This window comes from Rhopilema esculentum, chromosome 18, assembly GCF_057945365.1.
Source record: "Rhopilema esculentum isolate cy_ngs chromosome 18, ASM5794536v1, whole genome shotgun sequence".
NCBI classification, from domain to species: Eukaryota; Metazoa; Cnidaria; class Scyphozoa; order Rhizostomeae; family Rhizostomatidae; genus Rhopilema; species Rhopilema esculentum.
The window spans coordinates 7,777,083-7,804,942 of record NC_142832.1 but is presented as its reverse complement, the minus strand read 5'-3'; the positions used below and the strand labels follow the sequence as shown (position 1 = coordinate 7,804,942).

The window sequence follows — 27,860 nt, the reverse complement described above, 5'->3', positions numbered from 1 at the left end:
GATGACCTATAAGATCATGAACAGGTTGTGTCCTTATTATCTTTTGGATAGATATCTGACCAGATCAAAACTCTTACCATATAATACGAGAAGTTCTCGGGCCTTAAATGACCCAACTTGTCCGACATATCCAGTGATCGACTTTCGCCTCGGAAAAGGTAGGGAAATCCAAGCAGCAATGTTAAACTCCTGTTTCCTATTGATTACAGCAGACAGAAGATGCCCTTTATCTCTTGCTTCATCATCTTGCCTCTGTCGATAGAGGTAACTTATATTTTCAGTTTGCATCGGTCACAAAGGGTATTTTCAAGTAGATTTATTCCACATTTTTATATATCGAAATAGCTGTTGACGACCTCTTATTGCAAGTAGAACACTGAATGATCTGTTTCGTTTGGAAATGTTTACAGAAGTCGTGAGACAAATCATGTAAAGTTGCGGGAATGAATCCTGTTTAAAGGCAATCTGTCTCGTTGTGGATTGGTTAACGAGAACAATAGCTGGAACAATAGTCTAAACACGATTCCATCGCTCCGCCATATTTTCTACAATGCGATAAATTAAAGGGGGACTGGAAACAATAAAAAATACCCTTTGTTCTTATAATCAATCAACGCCGTGACAGATTGCTTTTAAGGGTCTAGTTTTAAATTCTCTGTTGTTTTATCAAATCATATCAGGTCAGTTTCCTGCTTTTCTTGTATCGGATAATGTATCAGTTCCATATCAGTTTTTCAGCAGTTTTCGCGTCATATCAGCAGGTTGTAAGATATGATGCAGTCTGTTGTTGGTTTACTCATAACTAGAATCAAGCCTAACTGTTTCAAGTTTTTGTTCCAATTAAACATTTCTTTTTAGGTAATTACTCCTTCATGCCTAATGTATATTTGCGTGCTTTGTCAGAAATCTAATTCTTGCAGTTATCTCACCCTCCCTCTGTTTTTCTTCGGCTATGATCGGCTTGGGCCTCAACATTATAATCGTCTATGTACATTAATAAATTTCAGACAGAGTTGTTGTGTCTCCAACAAGACTTGAATGAAATCATTCATCCTTTTGAGCAAATTTAAGCGTTCTCAGATTATATTTTAAATAAAGAACTTGATTATACTCAAAATGATTGCAAATGCTTCAATAACTTACGAACAATTGAAAGAGTAAAGAAAACTGTTTTATTTAAACAGTACACATCGTTAAGCTTGAAGCTTCAATCATTATTCGATGCATATCAGGTCGTTTCTACCACTTGCTGACCTCTTTCCACACTTTCCGAGACTTTGTGATACAATTTTACCGCAGTGCAAACAATGAAAAATTGACTAAATGTTTTGCTTTTCTATCTTGTATTTTTGTTTGTTTTTGTTTGTTTATCTTATATTCATGTTTTGTGAACTCCTTAATCTATCCTTGAGAGTTTTCGGCAGAACAGACAATGAATGGGACTCCGTTACTTTTCATACTAAATAGCAAATTTACACACATTATATAACGTTGTCCTTTAAGAATTAATCTGAATGCAATGTGATTCAAAAATCTTTGTTAACAAAGCCATTACAAAAGTTAACTACCGTTAAATCAGTATAAAGTCAAATCTTTTTAAACAAACAAACTTCTAAATACTCGTACCATAATTTATCTTAAAAATGCGAGTTTTCTTATTAAATCTTTGATCTAAAAACCCTATTACAGAAGCATCCTTAGGTCATAATGGATAATATTTTCTTTCAACACACAACTCTGCTGCACTTTCTTTCCGACCGAAAGGTTTTTTTAGAGATCAAATTAATCATGTATAATCTATGAATATATATTATAATTTATCTGCTTAACTTATATATAAAAGTTGATTATTGAGCCAAGCTATTTATTCATTATCAATTGATATTCATTTTAAAAGCAATTGAAATTTTTCATTGCTCTCCAAACAAAGCAATATTGTATATTTGTCATATTATTTGTCATAAGAACCACATGTTACTCAATGTTTCAACAAACAATTTTAATGATCATCATACTGCTCTAAGTATTTCTCAGTATTGTCTTTAAGGTCGGCTTCATGATGCGGCACAAGTACATAACCTTTTCTGCTTGATTTACTTTTGTCATGATCCGCTGTTGTTGCTACATTCTTAAGATGAAATGGAATCATCTTAGGTGTCAAATGTCTTGTTTTTCCACTTTTGCTTTGTTTTGCATCCTTCCCTTCTTTCATCGTTTTATCTTTGCTTGCATCTTCCTTTTTGTCATCTTTTTTAGCTTCCTTTTTATCATCTTTCTGATCTTCTTTCTTATCTTCCTTTTTCTCGTCCTTTTTATCTTCTTTTTTATTCTTATCTTCCGTAACAGCTTTCGGTTTTTCCACGGGTGGTTCAGGCTCCTTTGCTATTGACGGCACAGAAGGCAATATCTTTGGCGGCGGGGGCGGCGGTGGTGCGGCTGGCTCTTTAGCAATCGACGGCACCGAAGGCAGAATTTTTGGCGGCGGTGGCGGTGGCACTTCTGGCTCCTTACCGATTGATGGCACAGAAGGTAGCATCTGTGGTGGTGGTTCTTGTTGTACCACTGGTTCTTTTCCAATAGATGCCACAGATGCAAGGGGTTTCATCATCGTCTGCACTTGAGCTGCACTTGCATCGGCATTTTGACCTTGTGGCACTGCCACAGGTACATACAATACCTTTCTTTTCCTGTTTTTACCTCGTTTTAGTATCATGCTTTTTAGCAGGAATGGCACTAGTGCTTTTACGGCTGCATTTGCAATAGTTATTTTATTTATTCCTGACGATCGTTTAGAACCAGTTTGATTTCTCATTTTCAAGTTTTTTCTTTTCCTTTTCCTTTTATCTTTTGATTTTCTTCTTTTTATGTTTCCTTTATTTTTCTTGTATTTAGTTGCATGTCTCCTTTTCTCTTGTCTCTGTTTTGCAAAATTTTCCCTTTTCTCCTCCGCACTAACATTCCTTTGTCTCACCTCCTTCGCTAAGTCTTCTTCAGTCGCCCTTTTCTTTCGTTTCTCAACTGAAATTTTTTCGTGCCCAGGAACAAGCACAAATCCTGGTAATATGGTGCTCAAGTTCTTTGACAATAACCCATTATGACTTAATCCAGTGAAATCAGCCTTAGGCTTAATATGTTTCTGCATTTGCTGATACTCATCGCCCGTATGGTAATCGTCTTCCGGGTAGCCATGTCCATGCTCCACTGGTATAGTGTTGTGAATACTCGATTGCGTTCCGTGTATCTCGTTATAGTCCTCTTCATTATGCATGCCAGGGAATCTCCCTAGCCTGCTATGATGGAATATATGATGCTCGTGGTGAATACTAGACTGTGTGTCATAGTTTTCAGCAGTGCTTTCTGTGGGTCCAAATCTCACATGGGGCCCTGCAGCTGCTGGGGTAATATGTCTTGCATTGCCTTTGTTGGTTTTTGTTGGCTTTTTCTTAATAGAAGCTGTAGGTTTTACAGGAACCACTTTCTTTGAAGGCGACTTGGTTGGTGCCATTTTTGGTTCTTTTCCGATAGATGCAACTTCCGGTAATCTATTTGTGGGTTTCGGAGGGTTGAAAAATGGCTGTGGACCAATAGATGCAACAGGGGGTAGTGCAAGATTTTGGCCTAATGTCATAGGGGGGTCAGGCCCTATCGAGGCAACAGGTGGATTAAGTATATTTTGCTGTGGAATAAAGGGCGGTTGTGGGCCAATTGAAAAGGCAGGGGGTGATTGGGTTTTTACTGGCGGAATGAAGTATATTGGGTAATTGAGACGATTTACAATTTGTGGTTGACTCGAACCTTGTGGTTGGCTCATACCTTGTCCTTTAAAGAGATTTCCAAGAAGAGCAAAAGTCAGCTTTTGTTTCAGTGGGTTTTGATGCTTCGCCGGTGCAACTTTTTGCTTTGCCGCACTCATTTGCACCTGACTTGAATCATACGGGTAGTAAGCGTAAACTTGCTGCCCGTGTTTTGACGTAGACTCAATTCGATGTTGAATTTTGTTTACAAGTAACGGTAAAAAAGCTTTCACGGCCATGTTGGCTATTTGTTTTCTATTAGCTTGCAAATTGAAGAGATCTCTTTTATCTCCATTTTCAAGAGCTAGCTTCTTCTGTTTATACGAATCTTTTGGCATTTTAACCTTTGCTGTATCTGCTATTTTCTTGAAATTTCTATGCTTTGCTGTTCTCTTTCTTTTTATTTTCTTTAATTTCCTCTCCTTTATCAATGATTTATTAATCTTTCTGGCTGAAGTCTTTACATTTTTACCTTTTTCCTTAAAATGTCTTTCTTGGCTGTTTTTCTTTACTTCATATTTGTCGCTATTTTCTGGTTTTTCTTGAGCATCACTTAAGTCCCTTCTGCTTTCTGATAAACTCTCAATTCTGTTTCGCTTCATTCCATTCATTGGCATTATCTTGATATCGTGTAGTACTTTTTTACTCAAATCATCTGCAACTATTCCCTCTCTTTCGCTTTCTAGGTTCCATAGAGCCGGTTGAATTTGCTCATTCATCGCTCCATCTTTCATATAGACCTGTGACTCCTGCACTCCTAAGCTCTTTTTTACTGCACTCGTTCCTTTTTCAACAGAGCCCCTTGAAGTGTGACTCCTTTTTTCTATTCCATTTTCACTACTTGCGTCGCTTACATCATAATTCAGTTCTTTTTCTGCATTCCTGTCCTTTTTAACAACTTCTTTCGTCTCAACACTTTTTTCTGTTGGTTTGGCTTCATTATCATATACTTTCGTTTGATGAGTCTTTTCTCCATTTTCATTCATTTGGTTTTCAATATATGTGATCTTAAAGTTTTGGTTGCTTGTTTTGTCGGCATGTAGATCGCTATTTTTCTTTTTTTCATCTTCATGATTTATTTCTTTTATATCTGTTCTTTTTGATTCATTGCGGGTCTTCAGTGTACCGTTCTTTTGGTACAAAAACGATCTTTTTGATGCCAACGTCCCTGGCCAACCATCTTTCATTTCAATTGGCAAACTTCCTTCCATCGATTTTTCAGTCTCCTTACTCCTCTTTTTGTTACTATTCATTCTATTCTCACTTTTAATAAGAAACTTTTGTCTCGCTGTAATTGTGTTTGAGATTGAAGAAGGTTTATAACTCTGAAACATTCCTGTAGACCCATGAGTTTTGACGAAGTTTTTTCCTTCGCTTCTTACCTTTGCTTCGCTAGTTATAGCCTGGGGAGGTGGTTTCTTTTCAATCTTTTTATTTTTAGGCTTATGCTCTGCATGCATTCTGGCGTCTTCCCTATCTGAGAGTTCGTCAAATACCGCTTCTAAGTCCTTGCCATTTGCAACTTCCTTCTCGTCAACTTCTTCGAGTTTCTTCTCAGCCTCCTTTTCGTCATCACTTGGCACCTCGTCATCCTCTTTCTCATCTTTGTCTGGCTTGTCCTTATCAATATCAAACTCGTTATCATCATCATCATCATCGTCGTCGGCTTCATCAGCCTTGTGATTCTTTGCAGAAATTTCCCGTCCTTTTCCCTTAGTTTTATCTTTTGTCTTTTTGCTTCCTGTTAGTCCTTTGCTGCTTACTTCTGCCAACTCACCAATCAATTTTTTCTTTGAACTACGGCTGTGAAAGCCCCCGTTCATAGTGTGTACAGGGGTATGACTATGTATGTTGCCAGTCGACATGGAGCTCGTTATGCTTGGGGGGTGCAAATGAATATGGTCTGTGCCGATTTGCATGTTATATTCTTCATGGGGCATCAAGCTGACCAGTTCATTTAAAACAGTACCAAGATTCTCTGAAGCGTCCATTGGCCTAACGTGATGCCCTTCTGTGTGCACATTGAGAGCTGGTCGCTGTATATGCGAAGGAACAAGTATCCCATGTTGGGCCTGGCTAAGCCCTTTTGCCGAGCCTTTCCCTCCATTCACAGGACTGAATTTGTAAGTAACACCTTGGTTGTCGCTGCCACTGGGTGCGTTTTCGCCAGGTCCTGAAAATGCCAAGTTGCTCGCTGGTTTGCGTACGTTTCTTTGTGTTCCGCTGACTGTCGGTGCAGCATTTACATTTACTGGACTAAACACATATGTGGTACCTAAGTTCTCGTCTTTGGTGTTTGCTCCATTGCTGTTTGCCCCTGATGCGCTGTTACTTTGCCCTACTCCGTTGACAAGTGATATGCCAGTCCCAAGGTTTGCCCCTCCGCTAGCAGCTGCCCCTGCATTGTTTGCTCCTCCACTTGCTGGTTGCTGAAATGCAAATGTGGTGCCTCCTTGAAGCCCTCCGCCTCCAGCATTACCTACATTTCCGCCACCCCCAGTATTGCCTCCATTTCCGCCTCCTCCAAAACTTGCTCCATTTCCCCCACCTCCTGCGTTACCTCCATTCGCGCCTCCTGCGTTACCTCCATTCGCGCCTCCGGTGTTCCCAGCATTTCCGCTCCCGGAATTTCCGCCATTTCCAGCTCCGATAACAACAACATTGCCGGCCCCATTACCTCCATTTGGATTCCCGTTATTCCCGCCACTGCTGCCTTGCCCATTGCTACCAAATCCTCCTTGCGAAGCTGCAGCTAACTGGGCAGGATTCACTCCTTTCGCTTTGAGTGTTTCAGCAATGTGGTTTATGACTGCTGTGCCTCCGGAGAGGATTCCTGCTGCTATTCCCGAAGCAACGGTCTGTGCCACCTTGTTTTGCCATGGTCCAGTCCCACTTGTCATGCCTACAACATTTTTCATGTAGCTTTAATTCTTATGCATAATACGAACATAAACTGTAGTAGGTAGTGGTATTATTGCAATATGGATAGAAAAAGTGCATCTAAAAGATGGTTGCATGCTGAACGCTCTAGCTATACTTGAACAAAGAACTTACAGGGATCAAAAAAGTATATAATGAAATTTTACAACTTCCTTTGCTATCAACAAACTTCTTAGTCTCGCGAATGCACGTTGGAAATGCATCATTCGAGATGGGATGTGGAAACAAGTGGTTAAAGGCAGTGGTGACTCCAGCTACTGCAAAGTGGGAGGATAATGGGCGTGACCAGCGAGACCGCGCCCCTTTTGCCTCGTTTCAGTGCTTTGTACCAGGTCAATTTTCCTTAGGAAATATGAATTACCCCTAACAAGCCCTTTTCAATCCGGTTTTGGAAGAAATATGTAGGCCATGTTTTGACAAAGGTGGAGGGGATGGGGTAATTACCCCCCATACCCTCTTTTACGCCGCCACTGGTTAAAGGTCTTTAGGATTGTATCTTGCGAATTGAAACTTTTTGTAACAAACAATGTATACAGAGAAAGGTTTTAACTAAGATTGATTGGATATGTTGCATAAGAAGTACCTGCTGCAGAATTAATAGCATCGCTTAATGCTGATGCAGCACCATTTCCTGTCAAGGCATTCTTCAAGGCATTCGTGACGTCTGATGCTTCATCCATTTTCGCTGCGGCTGCATCCCCAAGTGCTGCAGTTATACCACCGGCTGCTGCTGCTGATGCCCCTAGACTAGCAGCACTACCCACACCTCCAAAGACATCCGCTGGTGTTCCTCCAGCTTTTTCTCCTGCTTTCTTTTTCAAAGCATTGATAATAGCGGCTGCCATTAACCCCCCCAGATTTCCGTTAGCCCCCTGAATAGCATTTGCTAGAGCTCCGCCCAATGCGTTACCAAGTCCTCCATCTGTGCCGGAACCTCCAAGATTTGCCAATGCTCCGTTTGCTCCGTTTGCTCCTAAACCACCAAGGTTTCCTAGTCCCCCATTGGCGCCCAAACCACCAAGGTTTCCTAGTCCCCCATTGGCGCCCAAACCACCAAGATTTCCTAGTCCTCCATTGGCTCCTAAACCACCAAGCCCTGCAAGTCCACTCGTGCCAAGTTTTGAGAGTGCATCTGCTACCTCACCAGCTGTTCCCAATGGTGCAGTAGCACCTGCTCCTGCACCAAATCCTCCAGCCCCCGCAGCTCCTGCGCCTGCTGCTAAAGCTTGTGCTGCTGGATTGAACTGATCACTCGTCAGCCTTTCAGCTCCACCATGTGCACCAGCTTGTCCTATTCCGCCTCCACCAACACTGTTTATAGGGCCACTGCCTCCGTACGGTCCAGCTGGCCCCCCTCCAGTTCCAGCTCCACCTCCTCCTAGTCCCCCTCCAACTCCTCCTGCTCCACCAAGTCCTCCTGCCCCTCCAAGGCCACCTGCTCCTCCAAGCCCCCCTGCGCCCCCAGCACCAGCACCTCCAAGCATCTGACCTGCACCGTTCAATGCTCCTGTTCCTCCTGATTGTGCCATCGCAGCACTCTGTGCTGCTGCGTCACTCATTGGTTCTCTGCTTAAGAATGCTCCTGTAATAGGACGTAGCATTAGTCCGTTCGGTAGTTGAACTCCAACAGACAAATGGCTGTTTCCTTCTGCGTTGCCTTGTACCCCTTCGATGTAATAAGAACGGCCTGCCTGCATCTGCATAACTGCTGACGACTGCATCATTGGATACCTGGGGATGAAAGCAACTTTTGGTTATACATTTTAATTCAAGAGCACTTATACCATTGTTTCTATGAAATAAAACAAATTTTCTAGTAAAAAACTGGGGTTCATTATGCAATATGAAACACACTAGCAAGGTCAAATTAAACATTGGCAGTAATAAAATCTAGGTGAAGATATTCAGGTGTTTTTTAAAGTTGTTGAAAAATCTTGCATTTCTTTTATGTTTATATTTACAAAATTTCAGCTGGAACCTTAAACTGCCAAGTGCTTGAAAATAAAAAGATAATAAAATACATTGAATTTCTGGAAAGGGTAAGCAAATTATTCTGCATGAAAGACCTCATTTCAAACCAACAGTGAAGTGCAGCATGTTTACAAAGGGCATTGCATTAGACTGAAATCAGTCTCCTTTTCATTTGTCAATTCGTTTTTGTCAGTACAGTTATACGTTTTCTGGACATTATAGTAATTTTAGGAACAGCTGTTAGTCGTACCTATCAAATTCATTGTGTTCCGACCAGTCCTTTTGCGAGACCATTTTCAGTTTTGCCGTTGGGTTTTCGTTAGGGCTAATAAACAAATCGCACATATCGTCACATGATGTGTAGAAGACATAAGCCCCTGTCAGGGGTGGCAAAAACCAGCCATAGACTCTCAAAGCAGTGTCCTCGTGCCTTGAGTTTCTTGAGTCGAAATTGAAAAGCACTTCCGCTTTTGTCGATTTTCTAGGAAAACTTTTCGAGTCATAAACAGCGTCGATTCCGTATTGGTTAATGTCTTCTATGTCGTCATATTCACGTAGTGTCACCCCAGGCCTCCCTGATTTTAAAAAAGGCAAAGTCTTTTGTTAAGGCAATGTTAGTTCAATGTTAGCTGTTGTACATGTCAAGTTGTATGAGTCAATGTATTTTCTTGATAATTAGTAGCAAAGTTAATTGTATTTCATAAAATGTGTATGGCTGTTATTTTCGCTTTCACGTAAAAGTTCTAAAAACAAACTGAATTCGTTCAAAGCTAGATGTGGTGCTGGTCACTTTTATTCCATCGACTTTCAATGATACTTTACATAAAATGTTTATAGCGTTAGATAAGTATGTTGTACCTTAATGCTATTTTGTACTAGGCACGTTTTCTGTAGTTCATAAGTTTTCTGTACAATTTTCTGATGATTGCCAGAAAAATTTATTGAGGCTTGAAAGAATCATGATACTTACGTGGCTTCAAACCATTGCCAAAGTTAACACTGGCAGCTTTTTGCGCAAGCAAAGCATCATTCTGGTCACTTTTTTCTTCTCTGCTTATTTTCCTTTTGTTAGCTCCCATTCTCTTCTTTCCGTTCGACTTCTTTGCTGTTCCTGCCTTTGGTGTTACCTTTTTTGTTTTGCTTCGTTTCTCCCCCAACAGCACTTCTATGATTTCATCACTGTTAATCTCATTACTTGGCGTTATCACCCTTCTTTGCATTCCTACTCTTGATTTTTTTCCTGCACTCTGAAATCCAAATGAGGCTGGCAATATAACTGTGCCTCGTTTCGATGCCTTTGATTTGCCTTTCTTTCCTCCCTTTCCACCCTTCCCGCCTCCGTTGCTTTCAGATTCTTTCTGCTGTTTTTTCAAAGCAGCCAGGTAACTTGATGTGACTTTGTTCATTCCTTTAGCAAGATTGTTCAGGAAATGCGATGCGGCCTTTGGTCCGAGAGCGCTCAAACTGGTACTCAATGAGTCGGCTAGTGGACCTCCAGCGAGTCCTCCCACACCACTGGCCGCTGCACCACCAAACCCGCCTCCTCCAGCCGCAGCTGTAAGAGCATTCAAGCCTGGAAACGATACAACTGGCGAGGGCACTGGCAATGGCATAGGGGCTCCAGGCAAAGGCCCTGCTCCTGCAAAACCAATGCCTCCTCCTAACCCTGCCAAGCCCCCTAGTCCAACACCCCCTAGGCCAGCTGCACCACCTGCTCTAAAACCGGTCGCAAATGCAGGACTGCCGGCTGCTCCTGCCATTGTTTGTCCCATAACGTTACCTGCTCCAATATTCAATGCTGACTGTGCATTGTGGATGGCATTCAAGGCTTTAGCAACTGTCGCAGCGGCTAACATTCCTTGCATGCTGCCTCCTCCTCCGCCGCCACCCATTCCACCTCCTCCTAGAGCACCACCTCCAAATCCAGTTCCACCGCCACCACCACCTGGATTTTCTATGGATTTCATGGTTCTAAGCTCTCTTATTTCTTTAATTAGCGTTCCAACTCCCTCTGCAAGTGCACCAAGTTGGCCGGAGACTCTTGCCTGCTGTGCGGCTACCATGGCATTCACTCCTACAAGTACAGCAACAAAGTATTTCATATCGATTCGCGTCACTTTATAAAATAACGAATCATCCCTCTAAGAATTTAAACATATGAAAAAGTGCATGAACAAAAGATAGGAAGTTGCAATCACTCTTGGCGCGCCTTATTTTCTATAGGCCGAACAGGCTGTTTTTTTCTTCTCTCTGCATGTCCACAAAAACTCCAATTGTAAAAGTACACGACGAAAAATAATTTCCTGATCCTAAAATCTCTCATGAGCTCAAGTATAGCAAAGAGATGCAAAATTCAGACCTTCTGAGTGTAAGAAATGAAAAAAGTACACGTGTAACAATTTAGGGTTTATTGTTCATGGGTCGTCATCTAGCTATGTTATGCAATAAAAACTTTACGGGGATGCGTGTCAAAATACAGGGCGGGCAGCCGACCAAATATCAAACTCGCACTTATCACTTGTTCTTATACTAGATAAAATATATCAATACCTCCTCCACCATCACCTCCTCCGCCTCCTGCCGCAGCGGCTCCCCCTCCTGCCTGTTGTTGTGTGACTTTCGCAGATAACATTGCAACCATGTTTGACAATCGGTTCATACTGTCCATCATCGCTGAGTTCCCTTGAAATTGAAAGAAGACCTTATGTAGAATTTAATCATTTAGAATTTGCTAATAGAGAGGTTTCGAGGGTGTGAAATGAGAATTCATCAGCAAAGTTTTATAAAAAATGAGCATTATGGAAGTTTAAGCGGTCGCAGGTGATTTCATTTGGCCTAGAATTATAAAATTTACAACATAGCGAAACCAAAAACGTTATTAACCACCGTTGGGGAAATATGACAGTCTTAATGAGGAATTCCATGTTTGCTGATTATAAATATGTCTATATCTTTACATTGATTGAGAAAGTTATTAAATCTACTATTATAAAAAATATACGGTTTCATTGCTAAATTTTTCATATCAATCATCATTTAAATATTGATAAATGTTAAAATGCAGTATTAAGTTATATTTAAATATTAATTAATTGGCTTCAAACAGTTCTCGTCACTTACCTTCATTATTGCTGGATTGCATGCCTCCTGCAAGTCCTGTGTGGAATCCTGACAAGAAAATGTCAAACTGTTATCGGATTATTCCTTTTTTGCTATAAAATTCAGGATGGCACTATCCTCAAACGTAAAATGATCCAAAGCTTAACATAATTTCTTATCATTCATTTAATAACAAATTTTTGTGTTTACGCTGTTTTGGTGTCTAAAGGAGAACGGTTCTAAGTTGCTACTCTGAGTTTAAAGCTTAATGCGATCATCAGACAGGACAGCTCTTCTCCTTTTTAAACAAATCGTACAATGGTATTACAAACTAATGCTAAGTACTAATTTCCATCTACCTTCCGATCAATATCCGATGTTCTCTGAAAAGGGTTTGAAAAAGGTACAACTGTATTAACTTATTAATTTTTGGCGTCGTCGTGCCACCTTCAAAGGATCAATCGGTTTTAGAAGTATTTTGTGTGCGATGAATCAGAACATAAAAATTGGATTTACCCCGTCAGGCTCAACGCTTTTTACTGATGTATTGTTTAGAGAAAAGACGAGTAAGGAACCGATGGTTTTATTTCTATTTAGATTGATATTAACTTAAGGACTTATAATGTCTGACATAAAATTTAACCTGAAGATTAAAAATATTGGAAGTTGATAAAGATTGGTGAAAGGCATGTTCCTGTTTGGATATTTTGAAAGGAACATTGAGAAATCGATACCCATTTCTCCAAAAATGTTATCCTAGAGATCTAGCTAGGGATGTTTGAGAAGTGTTACCTGACGTGTATGCAGTGTCCATCAAACTTTGAGTGGCCTCTAAATAAATAGAGAGAATAGATTATCATATTTTATAGCATTGATTTACCTGCAGAATATGCTGAATTCATCAGTCCACTGGTTGCCGCTAGAAACAATAGCATGCAAATTATGTATAATGCTAATAAATCATTCGTGAATAATTATCATATGCAATGGTTCAAGTTATAAATTGTTAAATTTGTACAAAAGCTTAGGTATTTATATCAATATATTGCTTCTATAGGGCTTGAATGCTAGACTAACCTAAGTTTGGATGTTCATTCTGGCTTGGGCTCTCATGGCGACCATGCTCTGATATAATGGCGTCCAAAAGCTTTTCTGTCAATCTATGCTCAAATGAAGAATGCTCGGTCGCATTCTCATGAACATGATGATGATCTTCCTCTTCTTCATCGTCTTCCCATCTTTTTCGTGGTGATTCTTCTTTGTAACGACGCTGTGGCCTGTCGTAGTTATCATCTTCTTTCTTATAACGAGGTTCATAAGCACTTTTTTCTAGACTGTTGTTTATCGCATCTTCTTCGTTGCTATCTCTTTCGTCATCGCCCATTTCAAAGTCATATGAGTTGTTATTATCCCTAGTGGAGTCTTCTTGTGCCTCGATCTCATGAAGTGCCCGTCTCGGAATGATTTGTGCTGGATTCACCGCTTCGTTGGTGCGCTTAGCGAGCAATGGACCGGTATTGGTGAACTGAATTGTTGATCTGGACCGTTTTCTGCCTAAATTCCTTTTTGAACCACCTCTGGCCTTTCCATACTTTGGTTTCAAAGCAGTTAACTGCTGTTTCGCGATATCACTTCGTGCCATTCCTGGACCAGTCTGCTCCGAAGTTATTCTAGCCGGAACTATATGGCCCACCCTGGTTTTCAGTTGGCTGTTTTTTGATGCCATACTAGGTCTTACCATGTTTGACTGTACTTTCAGTGGTGAAATGTGACCCTTCTTTGGTACTTTTGTTCCATGAAAAGTTAGGGCTTTGCTTCTGTCTCCTGTGTTGTGGCTCTTGTATTTGGTTACCGGTATCTGAGTGTATGCCCTTCCTATTTTCAGGTTTCCAAGCAAATTAGATTTGATAAGATTCGGAGCTTTCATGAATTTCCCTGAGTTGTCTGAACCTGGTCTCTTTTCATTTGCAGCTTGATATGCAGCAGCCCCGTATTGATTTTTGAGAACTGCAAGAAGATAACAATATTTCAGAAATGTTGCTACAGTTAATTTAATGTAAATCGATTGTTGACAATGAATAGATGTTCCAGAAACTTAGATATGCCGAGTAAACGGCCTCCAATCACTCAAAGCAAAGAGATTCAGATTCTTCTACTTGAAGTACAGTTAAAAATTTGGCTTAATCAGTTATTCATGCGATTTGTGCTAGATAGTCAAGTAAGATGAAGCTCCGCAGAAGAGAACGAGAAAGCAAAATACAGATCTAGACTAAAGCTCGCTTGTATGAAATCATTTGGAAATGTTTTGTTATGTTTATTATGATGAAATACGCTGGTAATATATCTATCAAAAATTAACATAAAAAATTTAAATTCTTGTTAAAAGTAAATTGCTTGAATAGAAAAGAAGTGTGTTAGAGTTAAATTACCTCTTTTGATTGGGAGTGCTTCTTTTCTTCTATCTTTCAAAATCTTTACAATCTTCATTAACTTTGCCAGTTTTTGTACTCTATCATTCTGATTATCACCGGATTCGCCTCTTGTGTTGGTGCGGCCCATAATGCTTTGCTGTGGCTGACTGTAGGCTTGCATTCTGAATTGCTGCCTCGCAGGAACAGAGCTGCCTGGCTCATTGCGCATAACAACCGACTTCTGCAATCCACTACTGTCCGATTTCGTTATCACGTCAATGTGGTTTCTATTCGATTTCATAAAGTCGCTTATCCTTTTGTTGTAAGGAGCTACTCTTTTCAGCGCACTTATCAAATTCTGTCTCAATGACGTCATCATAGAAGGAGTGGGATTTGACATTGCGGCTCGACCCCTCTTTGCAAGTTCTTGAATCCTTTTACGAAAAGATTCCATCACAGGACGAGTTGGCTTAGAGAACCCTTTTAAATCTCGACGCGAAAGAGTTCCTAGTAAGTTTTGAAAAGCTTCTGAGAAGTCAAAGGCAGGCGGCTGTACAATTCCTCTGCTTTGTCCATTTATAACCCCAACGTTGCCCAATCCACCTACTTGTCCTCCTCCAAATCCGCCAGCACCTCCGGCTAGTCCTGCTCCAAAGCCACCAGCACCACCTCCTAAACCACCGCCCCCTCCTAAACCACCACCCAATGCACCGCCAGCTCCAAGTCCTCCACCACCTAACACTCCTGCTGCGCCGCCAGCACCAAGACCAGCAGCTCCAAGCCCTCCGCCACCTAGGGCTCCAGCTGCACCTAGTGCACCCAGTGCCCCAGCTGCTCCCATTGCCCCTGGATTCGCTGCACCTCCTGACATTCCACCTCCACCGCCTCCTCCCCCTGCTCCAGCATTTCCAAAACCACCCATAGCTGCTAAAGGTGATGCCAGTCCAGCATTCCCAAAACCCCCGCCTCCCATGTTTGCACCTAAGTTCAAACTGTTTCCTAAGCCTCCTCCCCCTCCAGTTCCACCACCACCTCCTCCTCCACCCTTAGCTCCCCCTCCAAGCAATCCATTTGAATTTCCTACAGCCCCCAACAGTGTCAAGGCATTTGCTACTGCAGCTGCTTCATTTATGTTTGGTACATTTCCACCCCCAGCCTGTTGTGGTGCACCTCCTCCCCCTGCATTGGCATTACCTTGTACGGGTGCTGCCGATGCTGCTGGTACTGCTCCTCCGGCTGGAGCTCCCCCGGCTGGTGCTCCTCCAGCTGATGCGCCTCCATTTGCAATTACCTGCCCAAGTACATTAGCTGTAAGACCGGCTGCAGTGGCTGCGTCCTTCACTGCGTTGAGGACTTTATTTACCTTCTGCGAGTCTTCGTTTGGTTGTGCCAGGGCTTCGGCAGCTTGTGCTTGCTCCACCAATTTTGCTGCTTTTCCTAATGGTGTTTTAGATGCTCCTGACGCGGCTTCGAGTGCTGCTTTATTCATTTTCGCTGCGTCTTTTATCGACTGCATTTCTCCCATTAATTTTCCAAGTGATTCCCCCAAATTGCTCAATTGATCTCCCAATCTTTGTTGACTTGCTGCTAATTCTGGACTCATCTTTACTTCCCCACCTCCTTCCGATTTGCTTTTGTCCATTTTGTCTGACACATCTTGCAGTTTATCAGCTAAATCTTGCATTGCCTTCTGCATCTTTTCCTGCTCTGGACTTGGTGGAGCTGGTGGAGGTGGAGGGGGCGGAGGTGGTGGTGGAGGAGGGGCTGCTGGAACACCGTCAGGTTTCGGTCCTCCTCCAGCTGCCGGGCCTCCAGCGGCCGGGCCTCCAGCGGCCGGGCCTCCAGCGGCTCCCCCTCCAGGTGCACCAGCACCACCCCCTCCAGGGGCTGCCCCTCCTCCCTCCGGAGCAGCTTCATTGGCTTCTACCTTGGCTGTTAAGGCCGCGATAGTGTTTTCTAGTTTGCCTAATGTTGCAGTAACGAGAGCATTTTCCTTTGCTTTGGCTGCATGTTTCTCTTTGTTGTCCATCTTCTGTGCCAGTCCAGCAACAGTATCACCTAGCTTTGCGATGTTTTGAAGTAGCTTTTGATCCTCTGCAAAGGAAACATTAATCAACCATCATTAATCATTAATCAACTTTGCTTTAATTCGTTTAATCATTTCATCCCTTCCCCTTGGAGGTGTCAATCTTCACATTATTTTTTCAAGTGATCATGGCACGATTTCAATAAATGACAAATAAATCGCATAAGTAGTAGCAAGATTTTTAAAATGGTGAAATTTATCTTTGAATTGGAAAATTCTGTCCATTTGTCTAAAAGAGATTTGCAGTGAAAAAATGTTTAATTTTGTCGTACCTGGGCTTGGAGCTCCTCCACCTTCGAAATAAAAGCAAAAACTACATCAGGTTTTTTGTTTTTGTTTTTATTTAATTTAAATGAAATTCAAAAAACATGGTGTCAGAAGTAAAATTTCCTGAAAACAGAACGATTCATTTAGACCAAGTCTGTCTCTGTGCTATCATTGATGAATCAGTTTTGAGTATTGAATTGGATCAGCAAACTAAAGTTTATAAAAAGTGCCTCATTAAGTGTCCTCCTAGCTCTAAAGTGTCCATCGCCTGAAAACTGCTCCCTTTCAATAGAAACGGATCCTCCTTCCTTGCATTTGTTCAACTAAAGCTGTCTAGGTTAAAACAGTAGAGGCGTTAAAATATACGAGCTGCTTGTCTTTTTGAGTTTAGTTATGCGTTTCAAAAAGGCTTTCGTCTGTTTGAGCGAGTGGACTTCATGAACTTGTTGTCAAATCTGATAACATTTTGATATGTAATGAATATTAACTTGTATAAGCATTTTGAAATCGTATTTGAAAAGAAAGCTACATTACCTTCTCCACCCCCTGCAGCTGGTCCTCCTGCTCCACCTGCGCCACCCCCGGCAGCACCACCAGCTCCCCCTCCAGCAGCACCACCAGCTCCTCCTCCAGCACCCCCTCCAGCTGCGCCACCAGCTCCTGCTCCCCCTGCACCTCCACCTGCAGCACCGCCGGCTCCTCCTCCCCCAGCTCCTCCTCCAGCACCTAAAGCACCTGCAGCAGCGCCACCTCCACCACCAGCTTGGCCTCCAGCGCCTAATGCGGCCCCACCAGTGAGTGCACCGCCGGCACCTCCTCCGCCTCCTTCTAATCCACCAGCGCCAGCTCCTGCTCCAGCAGCGCCACCAGCAGCTGCTCCTGTTATTCCTCCAGGACCACTTCCTCCAGCTGCGCCTTGAGGGACGCCTCCTGCCGCTATTGCTCCAGCTGTTGCTGCGAGATTTCCCGCCACAGCTGGACCGATCAGACCTCCGACACCGCCGGCGTATCCTGGTATTGGAACTCCACCAGAAACTAAAACAAGGAACAAAAATTAAAATTCGTCTTCTTCTGTCAAACAAAAGCAGCGCATGTGTCCGTTCCAAAGAATCTTTGATTGTGCATCTCTCATTCTACCTTACCTTTAATTTGTGCCCAAAAATATTTTTCCATATTATGATTGAAAATAATCTAAGCTATCAGTGAGTACCATGTTCTAGGACTGTTATTCACCAAGGTTTACTTCCCCTACAGGAAACTTTTAGCTGTCTTTTAATGCGTGGTTTGTCAACAATTTTCGGTGTTGAGACGTTGTTCGCAAATGGTGCAGATTTGTTTGTTGAAAAGGTTCTTCAATATTTACAAACTCTATTCAAGAAATAACATTAGCGATGAAAAATGATTTGCAAATTCATAAGAAGTTATAAAAAGTCCCATCTTGTCTGGTTAAAAATTACCTCCTGGCATGATTCCTCCCGCGAGATTTGCATTCCCGCCATTAGCAGCCGCAGCGGCAATGTCATTGGCTTGTGCTTTTGCAAGGTCAGGTGACATCTGTTTCACTGCCCTAGGACCTTGTTAAAGAAGAATCGTAATCAAGCTACTGACGGTTAACATAGACATTCCATTACAAATTTGAATTATTAATGCAAATGCATTGTTTAACTAACCTAAAGCAACGTATTAAGCAACATCAATGCAACAGTATATATCCAGATTACATTTATCCAAATTTCAATCATAATAACACCAACTATTTTGACATTATATTTCATTTTATCTTTTCACTTCTTTTAACCCTGTAGCGAGATATGCCAATACCTAGAATAAAAATTTATACAATGTTATTTCTAGGGTTGGTGCCAAAGAAACCTCTTTTCATACCTAGTGGAGCTCTTGCTAAAAAGTGCCTGGTAATTGGCCTAACCATGACGCCATTGGGCATTTGAACACCAACAGACAAACCGTCACCGCCTCCACTCTGTGCTCCTACAGCTTGAACGTAATAGGACTTCCCTCCAGCCAGTCGAATTGCCATTGATGTTTGCTGCGTAGGGTCCCTGAAATGTAATAATCATTGTAGATTCTGTATGCTATTCTGCTTCTACGATCAGTAATGTCTAACACACGACTTAACAAACTCTTTTCATTCAGAGATCACACCAGAGATGCCTTGCAATACATAGATATGGCAATCTGAATAGTTTGATAATTACAGATATTTCCTGATTTTAACTACTGATCTTGCTTGCAGCCAACCATTCTGTAGTTTCCCTTAGGGTACAATTACTTAAGCACTTATATCCCGGTGCCTTGCTCAATATTTTTAAGAACTGATTAAGGTTGAACCTCGTACTCTTGATAGCTTGGATTTTCACCAAGACGGAACTACTCTCAATTCTCAGTTGATTTTCCTACCGAAAATTCAAGTCAAAGTTTTACCCTAGATATCTCAAACAGTCGCTAAGTGCAGGGGCTTGGTGGACCGGGACTCGGGAAATTTCCCTGTAGGCCCCATAAAACTTTTTATGTTTTTCTAACCCTTAGATTTTTTTTACATTTAGCTTTTATCATTTGTAACATCAGATTTGTGAGAAAAAACAAGTGAAGTAAGGCTCCACGCTGCCTCCACGACACTCAATTCCAACTTAATATATAAAACACTCAGCATCAAAATGATGTGCCCCTAAAAATTTGATTTTCCCAGCCCATAAAGATTTCAACCACACCCCTGGCTAAGTGGGATCATCTTCTTGAAAGTCAAACTTAACATGATTAAACTGTAATTCTTTATTGACCAATGAAGCGAAAATTACACTCACTTATCCCAAACGTTGTGTGGTGACCAGGTTGTTTGTGAAAGGATCTTTTTGATTCTATCCTTTCCTTGGTCAGGACTCAGGTACACATCACATTCATCATCGCAAGAGCTAAAGAATGTATATTCGCCGTCCATAGGGGGAATGAACCATCCCCACATCAACTGGCCGTACTGGTATCCAACACCCGTAGGCGCATCAAACTGCTGCAGTATCTCCTTTGCACTTGGCTCGTTGGGGAACCTATGGTCACGATACAAAGCATCAATTGCACGTGACCTAATTCTTGGGCCTGTCCCTGAAATAATGCGTCCGCCAGGGCCGTCATAGTCCTGGTTGTCTTGGTAAGATCGTTTTTTTCGACTCATTCCAATGCCGAAGTAAACCCAGCGGTTGATACCAAATGCACCGACTGTTGGCAATTAAGAATACGAAGATCAGATATTTAACTATTATTAGACAAAACTGCAATAAACGAATTTATGTGACAGCCTTGCTAGTTTTTTTCTAATTAATTAGAGAAAGAGTTGGAATGACAGCGACAAACTCCTTAAACTCTTGATCTATAGTTATCCTGCCTCTTCCTAGCATTTATCCTGTCTAAAATAAACTTCATTATTTTTCAATGTAATAACAAACGTCAAACAATGAACAATGTTTCTTGACATAAATTTTTACAGTTACCCTTTTAACATAAAATTCACAAAAAAATTCTTACGTCCTCTTTTTTCTCCTTTTTCGTTCTTCAAAACCTTGTCTTTCTTTTGTGCATTTTCATCTTTTTTGTTTTGATAGATATACAACTTTGCTTTTTTCTCTCCATTGGAGAAGTCGGCAACTAATGTTGAGTTACCACCGAACATTCTTTTATACTTAAGAATTATCCCATCCTCGTAGCCTCCTTTTGGTTGTTCTGTCCTTTTGAATTGGACTCTTGTTAAGTCGGCATCCTCGTCATCATGCAAATCAACAACAAGTACGTTACGCCTCCCTAGCGCATTTCTTTCCTTAACCAACTCGAGCTTTTCTTCTTCATCTTCGTTTTTTAAACCAGTTTTCTCAAGCATCGGCTGTCCGCTACTAACTTGGCTTCTGTAGGCTATAATTTCATTGTTCCCTTCATGACCTTTTTCTGCTGGTTCGTAAGAATGTGTTTTTTGATTTTTTAGCCCCAAATCTTCCATTTTCTCAACAATAGAATTCAGAGATATTCCACTCGCTTTTCCAGGCGATTCTGTTTTGCCCCTACCTACAGCCTCTTCCTGGGGTCTAGAGCTAATGTTATGCGCTGTATTGTGTTTTGTTAAACCAAGACTGTCCTCGATTTTCCTTTCCACGCCCCGATAAAAGCCCTTTATAAATGCATCAATCTCATTGACCGTTTTGCTTTGGTTGCTGGATTCTAATTTTTTGTTTAATGTTGCATCAAGTCCTACATTGCCAACATACCTTTGCTGCTTTGACGAGGTTCTAACTTGATTCGTTGCATTTCTGCTAGATGATGCATTCATACTTTTCCCGACCATTTGGCTAATCGCACCTGTTTCATTGTAATGAGTATTATCTGACTTCAGCTCTGCAGGAATAACCTTCATGCTTTGAAATGTCGGTGCATGCTGCCTGCCCATCGATGAAGTTTTGTTAGAAACAATCTCGTTCATATCAAGACTCTCATTTGTTTCCTCTTTCAGTTCTTTGTCAATTGTTTCTAAATACGTTATCATTGCTTTTGATTTATCTTCCTCCTTTTTGATTTCTTGGTTAAGCTCTTGGAGAGTTTTTTCGCTGTCCTCTGAATCCACAGCCGATATATTTTTGACTGATGTTTCATTCTCTGCGAGTGATTTTCCAATAGCTTCTAGAGGCCTTTGGATGTTCAAAACACTGCTATTTTTTGTTTGATTTTCAGATCTTGGTAACTGGGTTAACGAAGAAGAATTTGCAGTTGATGTTTCCTGAGGACTAACTTGTTTCACAGAATTAGGATAAGATGCTAGTGAATCATTTATTGCCTTACTCTTGTCTGCCACAGAGAGCGGTTCTCCATGTTTTCTCTTGCTAGCTTCATAAAAAGTCTTAGCAAGCTCTTCGCTACTTCTGTTCTCAAGCTGGTTATTGCCTCCTGACGTCATTGGATCTTTGCTAGTGCCCAGCTTGCCAGCGCTTTGCAAATGGTCAGTGGTATTTTCATGTGAGGCAAGCACCAAATTGAAATTGTTGTGCCTTTTCTTTTCCGAATTCTCATCAATAAACGCCAGATTCCGATCCTTAATGGAGGAGAAAGCTTTAAGCTCTGTTGGGTGAATTGTATATAGCTCATTGTTCTCTTCATCAACTCCGCTGGTGACATCTTCAAATGTTTGATCCGCAATGTTATCAATTTCAGCATTCTCATTGTCTGCATCTTTGCTGTATTTGAGATTATCATGAGATGAATTTTCATCTGACGGTCTTGTAGCTCCACTTCCTGAAACCTGATCATCCTCCATTTCAATGTTTACTTGTGGCTCCTCATTTTTTCCACTACTTATCTTTTCCATCATATATTTTCCTCCATTATTCTCAAATGTCGTCTCCTCTTCATCGCCGCTATAAGAACTCACATCTTCAACAGGTTTGTCATCTTCATTTCTCGAATCATTTGCAACTTCTATCGGCGAGCTCATTCGCTCACCGTCCTCTTCATACAGCTGATCAGCTCTTTCTTCTTCTTCTTCTTTTCCGCTTTCTGAAGATTCTTCCGCAGAGCCATTATCATCATTTATCCACTCTTTCATATAACCAGAATATTCTTCTTTTTCTTTTTCTGACTCTTCGTCCAAAATCCTGTCAAATGACCTTAATGGTGTTTTCTGATCCTCGAACTCGGCAGCATTTTTCAAACTGCTAATAGCATTGTTTTCTCCAGATGAGATATCTCTTTCATCCGAGCTACCACTTTCATCGGAAAGATCATCGTCTCCCTCAGACGAATCATGGGTTATATTGTGTACAAGTTCCTTTTGCGAAACCAATCTGTTTGAACCTTTGATAACAATCTTTTCAGTTTTGTTTGAATTTTTATTTTCCTTTGTTCCTTGACCTGATCCATTATCCTTTAAGAATCCTTCCGTCTCATCACGAGGCTCATCGAGCACTTCTTCCTGCTCTTGTAGTCCACTTCCGCTTTCATCTAGACCACTTCCGTTTTCTCGTTTCTTATTTCCGCTTCCTTCAAGACCACTTCCGCTTTCCACTACCTCATCATCCCCATCATCTTTACCATCGCCTGATGCTTGCAGCCTGCTGCTATTATCTATTTTCCTATCGTTTCCAAAATTGCTATCATACACAATTTTATTTTCGTTTGCCTTCTTCCTTCCTTCGTTTGACAAACTCGTATCAATCTTCGCCCCAGTCAGGTTCTTTGTACCATTTTCCCTGTCTTTACTCACGTTATTTGTAATGTTTGCTTGTGACTTCCTTAATTTATTTTGTGAGGCTTTTTGCTCGGATTTTACAAAATTTCCATGATAACTTTTTTGAATAAACGGCTTAATTTTTGTTGCAAAATAATAACTACTTTTGGGAGCATCCTGATTTTCAATGTTTTTCTTTCGGTTCTGAAATGATGACATATCTACAGCATCGTCTCTCACACTTTGTTCAATTGATCCCAACAAATTAGATATCTGTAGGTCCTTGATTTTAAACAAATCATCTTGCCTCGCGATGTTTGACGATTGATGACCTCTCTCTCGTAATATTCGTCTATAATTGTCATCAACGTCACTAAAATTGTCATTTTTCATTCGTTGTTTTTCTATTTTCTTGCTCTGCACTGGCTGCTTGCTTTCCAGCTTAACCGCCATAGTTGGATGATCATTGACCATGTATTTGACAGTTTGTAGATTGTTTGAAATCCACGTATGGGGTGTGTTATTATCTTTTCCATCATTTTGCGATGATTTTGTTCCCAATGCCGTTGCAATATACGAAATGTTTATTAGCGTCAGTGTTAAAATAGTGAAAATCTGCTGTACTTTCTTCATTTGAAATTTCCTGCAAAATATATAATTTTCATTCAGTCATTGCTTAAAAAGTCTATTCACTCTTTGAAACGAGAGCTTTTCACGGTAACAGTTTTTTGTGAAAGAATTACACAGGGTGTGGTTTATTTGTGAGCAATTCGATTAAGAAAGGTTTTCTATTGCTTTCAACATTTCGACAGCTTGTAGCACTAGAATCCTTTCTTTCTGGATGAATGCCTAAACATACTTAACTCACAGAAAACCTTGAAATATGTCTTGTAAAACAAGGTTGCTTTCATTCTTATCTTAAAGCTTAAATTGAGAACAGTAGTTAAGAAACAGGAAGTTAATCAAAGTGAATTGGTGACATTATTGTCTTTTTAATGAAACTAGGCATCATATGTACATACGACATACGTGTAGAGGACATTGGTAGGTAATCGTGTCAAAACTTTGCAAAGAGGTTGATAAAATATGATATTCTAGCAAAGTTGTAAAATTTGCCCACACTAAACATATTCAGAGATAAGGCATTAAGTGTCCTATTTTAATTAACAGTCAGTCATTGTCGGTTTTTAATTAAAGGGTAAGTTGAAAAGTCAAATATCTGTCAATTATTTCTGCAATATTTTCAGCTTCATTAGCATCTAGGTGAATTTAACCAGCAAGAACCGGAGGTCAATGCCGATGATCATACCTGCTTTGTTTCATCTGACGATGTACTGTTCATTTATACTCGATTCAAAATTCCAGGCATTCCCATACCTATCCTTTTTGTAACAACATTGTCACCAAAATTTACTGGAATACATAGATAACATTTGCAAATATGAGTCCAATTATCGCCTTCAAAATTTAGGATCCAATCCTTTTTAATTATGCATCGCTTATTTTCGGAGCATGTCCTTACGTGATACGCTCCGGTGAAGCGTGCAGTTTTGTCTTTGTAAATCTCGAGGTCGTATAAATGCGATCTGCCCCAGTTATTGGAAATTAACATAAAGATCCCTTTCGTTATATGTTTGTGTTCGTGAACTGGATAATCTAATTAAGTTCATAGTTTTTCTGTTTGTTCTATAAATCAAATGGTATTGTCTGTAAAAGTCGAGCTGTCAGTGAGTGATTCGGATACGAAACTTACAGACTTCGGTTACGGAGAATTCAAACAACGGGTATTGACCGGCAAAGACAGTGGAGAGAATTTTTTCAACATGATCAGCATTTCATGGATTATAATAACGCTTAAGGTTTCAATTATAATGTCCATTTCTAAAATTCACTTCCATTTGCTACATGTTGAGCCAAGTTTTTGTCATTTTAAGTTTAAGAGAATGTACAAATATGGTAGAATGAAATTTATTGACAAAAGGCTTTTTCGTAATGAACTTAAAGATTCCTAATAAAATGCAATTTAGACACGTAATCCGGCAATATCTAACATTTTATCAGGTTTAACAAATGTATGTTGCTGCAGAGGCGGATCCAGCGGAAAATCTGAGGGGTGCTTAAGGGCGTTGCCTTAATAGCCATAATAATGCCACACCCTACTTTTCTTTACGGTTAAATGAAGGCAACACCCATCTTGATAAATTAATCTTTTTTAAATTCAGGTATTAAAGCATAACTATATAGAAAATTATCTCTTTTGTAAGAAGCCTATTTTCTAGCAATGCTAGTTAAAAATAACACTGCTACCTTCGCAGTTTGTACATCACATTAATCAATGAATGACATTTTAGGTCGCTAGTCAATATTTGATTGCTCTGCAATATTCAGGCGCTGGTTCATTTTTGTAAAAAGGCAGCTAAAATGTTTCAAACAAAAAAATGAATCATTGCTACGTTAACTGACCAATACTATACGAAAATTGAGTTAAATATTATCGAGTCGTGATTTTCATAACTAACCTCGTACTGATTGACAAAACAATTTCCATCAATAGCAAGTTGTCAACAACGGATGCAAGTATCGCATGAAACAGCAGCGATCACGCCGATTCCAAATGACCCCTATAGAGAAGGCCTATTTACCATGACTCAATACTTGTAAGAATTTGTTGATAAAAATTGATTGTTTTACTAAGTACCTTGTTGAAGTAGTACGTTTTTAGGGTCATCTGCATTTGGCAAAAAAAGGGGATCGAATTCATTCTGGTAGTAATTACCATACCACCCCAACAACCAAAAATCATTGGCACCACTTTTTTGGGGGTGCGCATTTTTCTCTGTAAAATTCGATATTTTTGTTGAATTAATCCAAGAAATATTCTGTTAAAACGTTGTGCATTTAAAGCCTGGTAAAGGAAACTACCAACCTGAAAGGCCGAAGGTCAGAGCTTCCACGGGACAGTACTTGAACCTTTGGCATTTGCAGTTCAGCGAACTCATCGATCTGTGTATTTCCACAAGTCACGACACCATCCACCACGCTCTTATCAAAAACCTCTCTCACGATTGACTGAATACTCAAAAGCTCGTTTTCCGTTTCAATTTCTTCAGTCGACTGGCAACCAATAATCGAGAAGACCTACAACAGCAACGACTTTATGTCCGCCATTGCTGCTACACGAACAGGTTTAGTCGTTTCAGTGACGGTATGCACCAGTGTTTATTAAATGATTGATAGGGGTGCTCAGATGAGCCGAAATTTGGCAAACGGATTGGTTGAAGCCTTGTTTTGATTGATAGGGGTGCTCGACATTGCGGAAAAACATATCAGAGCGTGATGTGATTGGTTCAGTTGCAACTTTGACCTTAGAGGTTGATTGATAGGGGTGCTCAAGCACCCGTAGAATTGAAGTAGCTCATTGGCCGAGAGTGTGGTTTGATGGACAAGTAAAAAAATTGGTTCCAGGGCAGCTCAACATGAAATTTCTAGCTATTTATAGTTTAAAGCAGATACAGGTTATGCTAACTAACGCATGACCGTATGTTACATTATGTTTACTGGAAAATGCATTTACATCATCTAAAAGGATTCAAAACTTTTTTCAGAGATTAGAGAAAATGCATTGAATGTTATATCTCCGAAAATTCTGACCGGTGCTCAAGCACCCATAGCACCCCCCTAGATCCGCCTCTGTTGCTGCACAATAATATGAAGACATACAAGACCTGATAGGATATGGGATCTTTTTCATCCCATATAAAAGTTACACTAACGAATTACTAACTAACGAACTATTATACAACACAACTAAAATAATAGGATATGAATGGCAAAATCATTGGAAAAATGCCAATAACTCGTTACATTGGTCTCCCTACATCTTCTGAAAGTTTATTTTTGAAAACAATTGAAAATTGACACTCTATGCTACGCTACGGTCTTGGCACAATACTTACTAAGGAAATGACACCCCCCAAAATGCTACAATTTCTTCAAAGAATCATTTTCTAATTATTAAATCTTAATTACCTAGTGGCTTTTAATCTTTGTCGTTAGACCTGAGACTTGCATTCTGTCTCTGCTCAAATGGAATTTGTTCTGTCTTTCCTCTTTTGATTTAGACAAACCGCTGTTAGTTTTAATCAATATTTTTTGGAGTTGCGGACTGAAAATATTGCTTTTTAACTTTAATTAAGATAAATAATTAAAGGGGTTAATGTCTTTAGTTTTGGTTTGATAAGTCGGTAGAAAGTTTTCAAGTTGTCCTTTAGACAGGAAAGTTTCGAGGTAAAAGTGATAAAAAGTCACATAATTTTTCTTTGGACCAAACTCTCCTTTCTGCTACTGCGATCAGTTATTTGCCAGCGTGACAGCGTGAGAGGCTGTCAACAGCGTGAGAGGCTGTCAACAGCGCGAGAGGCTGTCAACAGCGTGAGAGGCTGTCAACAGCGTGAGAGGCTGTCGAGTCATCAGCCTGAAGTCTGAAGTATGCACAGATGTAGATGACATTGATGCAACAAATGTCATCGGCAAACCTTAGTTATATAAAAATAGATCTTAGTGTTTCTTCATTTTGTAAAGCAAAGGCCAATCAGTTTATTATTTATGAAGTACCTTAAAAAAATCTAAAGTACTAAATATATTTTAGAACCATGCATTCTTTTCCGAAATTGCTTATATCTTATAGTATATTCAAAGAAAATATGAAAATTCTACAAATTTTTTCTGCTAAATGTGTTATCTTATCTATAAGCACTTCCTTGCCACTTTACTGCATGCAAGTCTATAATTATGGAATGTAGAGGGGCATTTTATCAAACAAGAGTTATGATCTTTAAAAAAATATTTTCTTTTTGACTTAACTTAAGTTAGGTGCTTCCTTCAACAGCAGGTAAAGTTTTTAGAAAAGTACTCAGGGCAAAATGTATACATGAGAAGTTTCAGTTCCATACATCGTTTAAGTCCAATTGTAGTTTTATACCTATTACAAACATCTATTTTTTGCCTTGAATTAAATTGCTCTCAGTTTTGCGTTGTTGATAGGACCCAATGCTTGAGAAAAAGCTCGAAAAAAG

At 40.3% G+C, this 27,860-nt stretch overlaps 1 protein-coding gene across 1 annotated transcript; it reads right to left on the bottom strand.

Annotated features, from left to right (window-relative positions):
- Positions 1–1,732: 1,732 nt before the first annotated feature.
- On the bottom strand, positions 1,733–24,293 carry LOC135681078 (uncharacterized). The gene is made up of 16 exons (XM_065195367.2): positions 24,095–24,293; positions 20,106–23,428; positions 19,391–19,799; positions 18,453–18,628; positions 18,026–18,142; positions 17,103–17,603; positions 16,574–16,594; positions 14,234–16,309; positions 12,882–13,811; positions 12,685–12,723; positions 11,826–11,873; positions 11,256–11,387; positions 9,676–10,779; positions 8,956–9,280; positions 7,318–8,465; positions 1,733–6,696 (listed from the first exon to the last, which is right to left on the bottom strand). Exons 1-16 carry the CDS (start codon positions 24,106–24,108, stop codon positions 2,000–2,002), a joined length of 15,060 nt encoding a protein of 5,019 aa, XP_065051439.2. The 5' UTR covers positions 24,109–24,293; the 3' UTR covers positions 1,733–1,999.
- Positions 24,294–27,860: the final 3,567 nt, after the last annotated feature.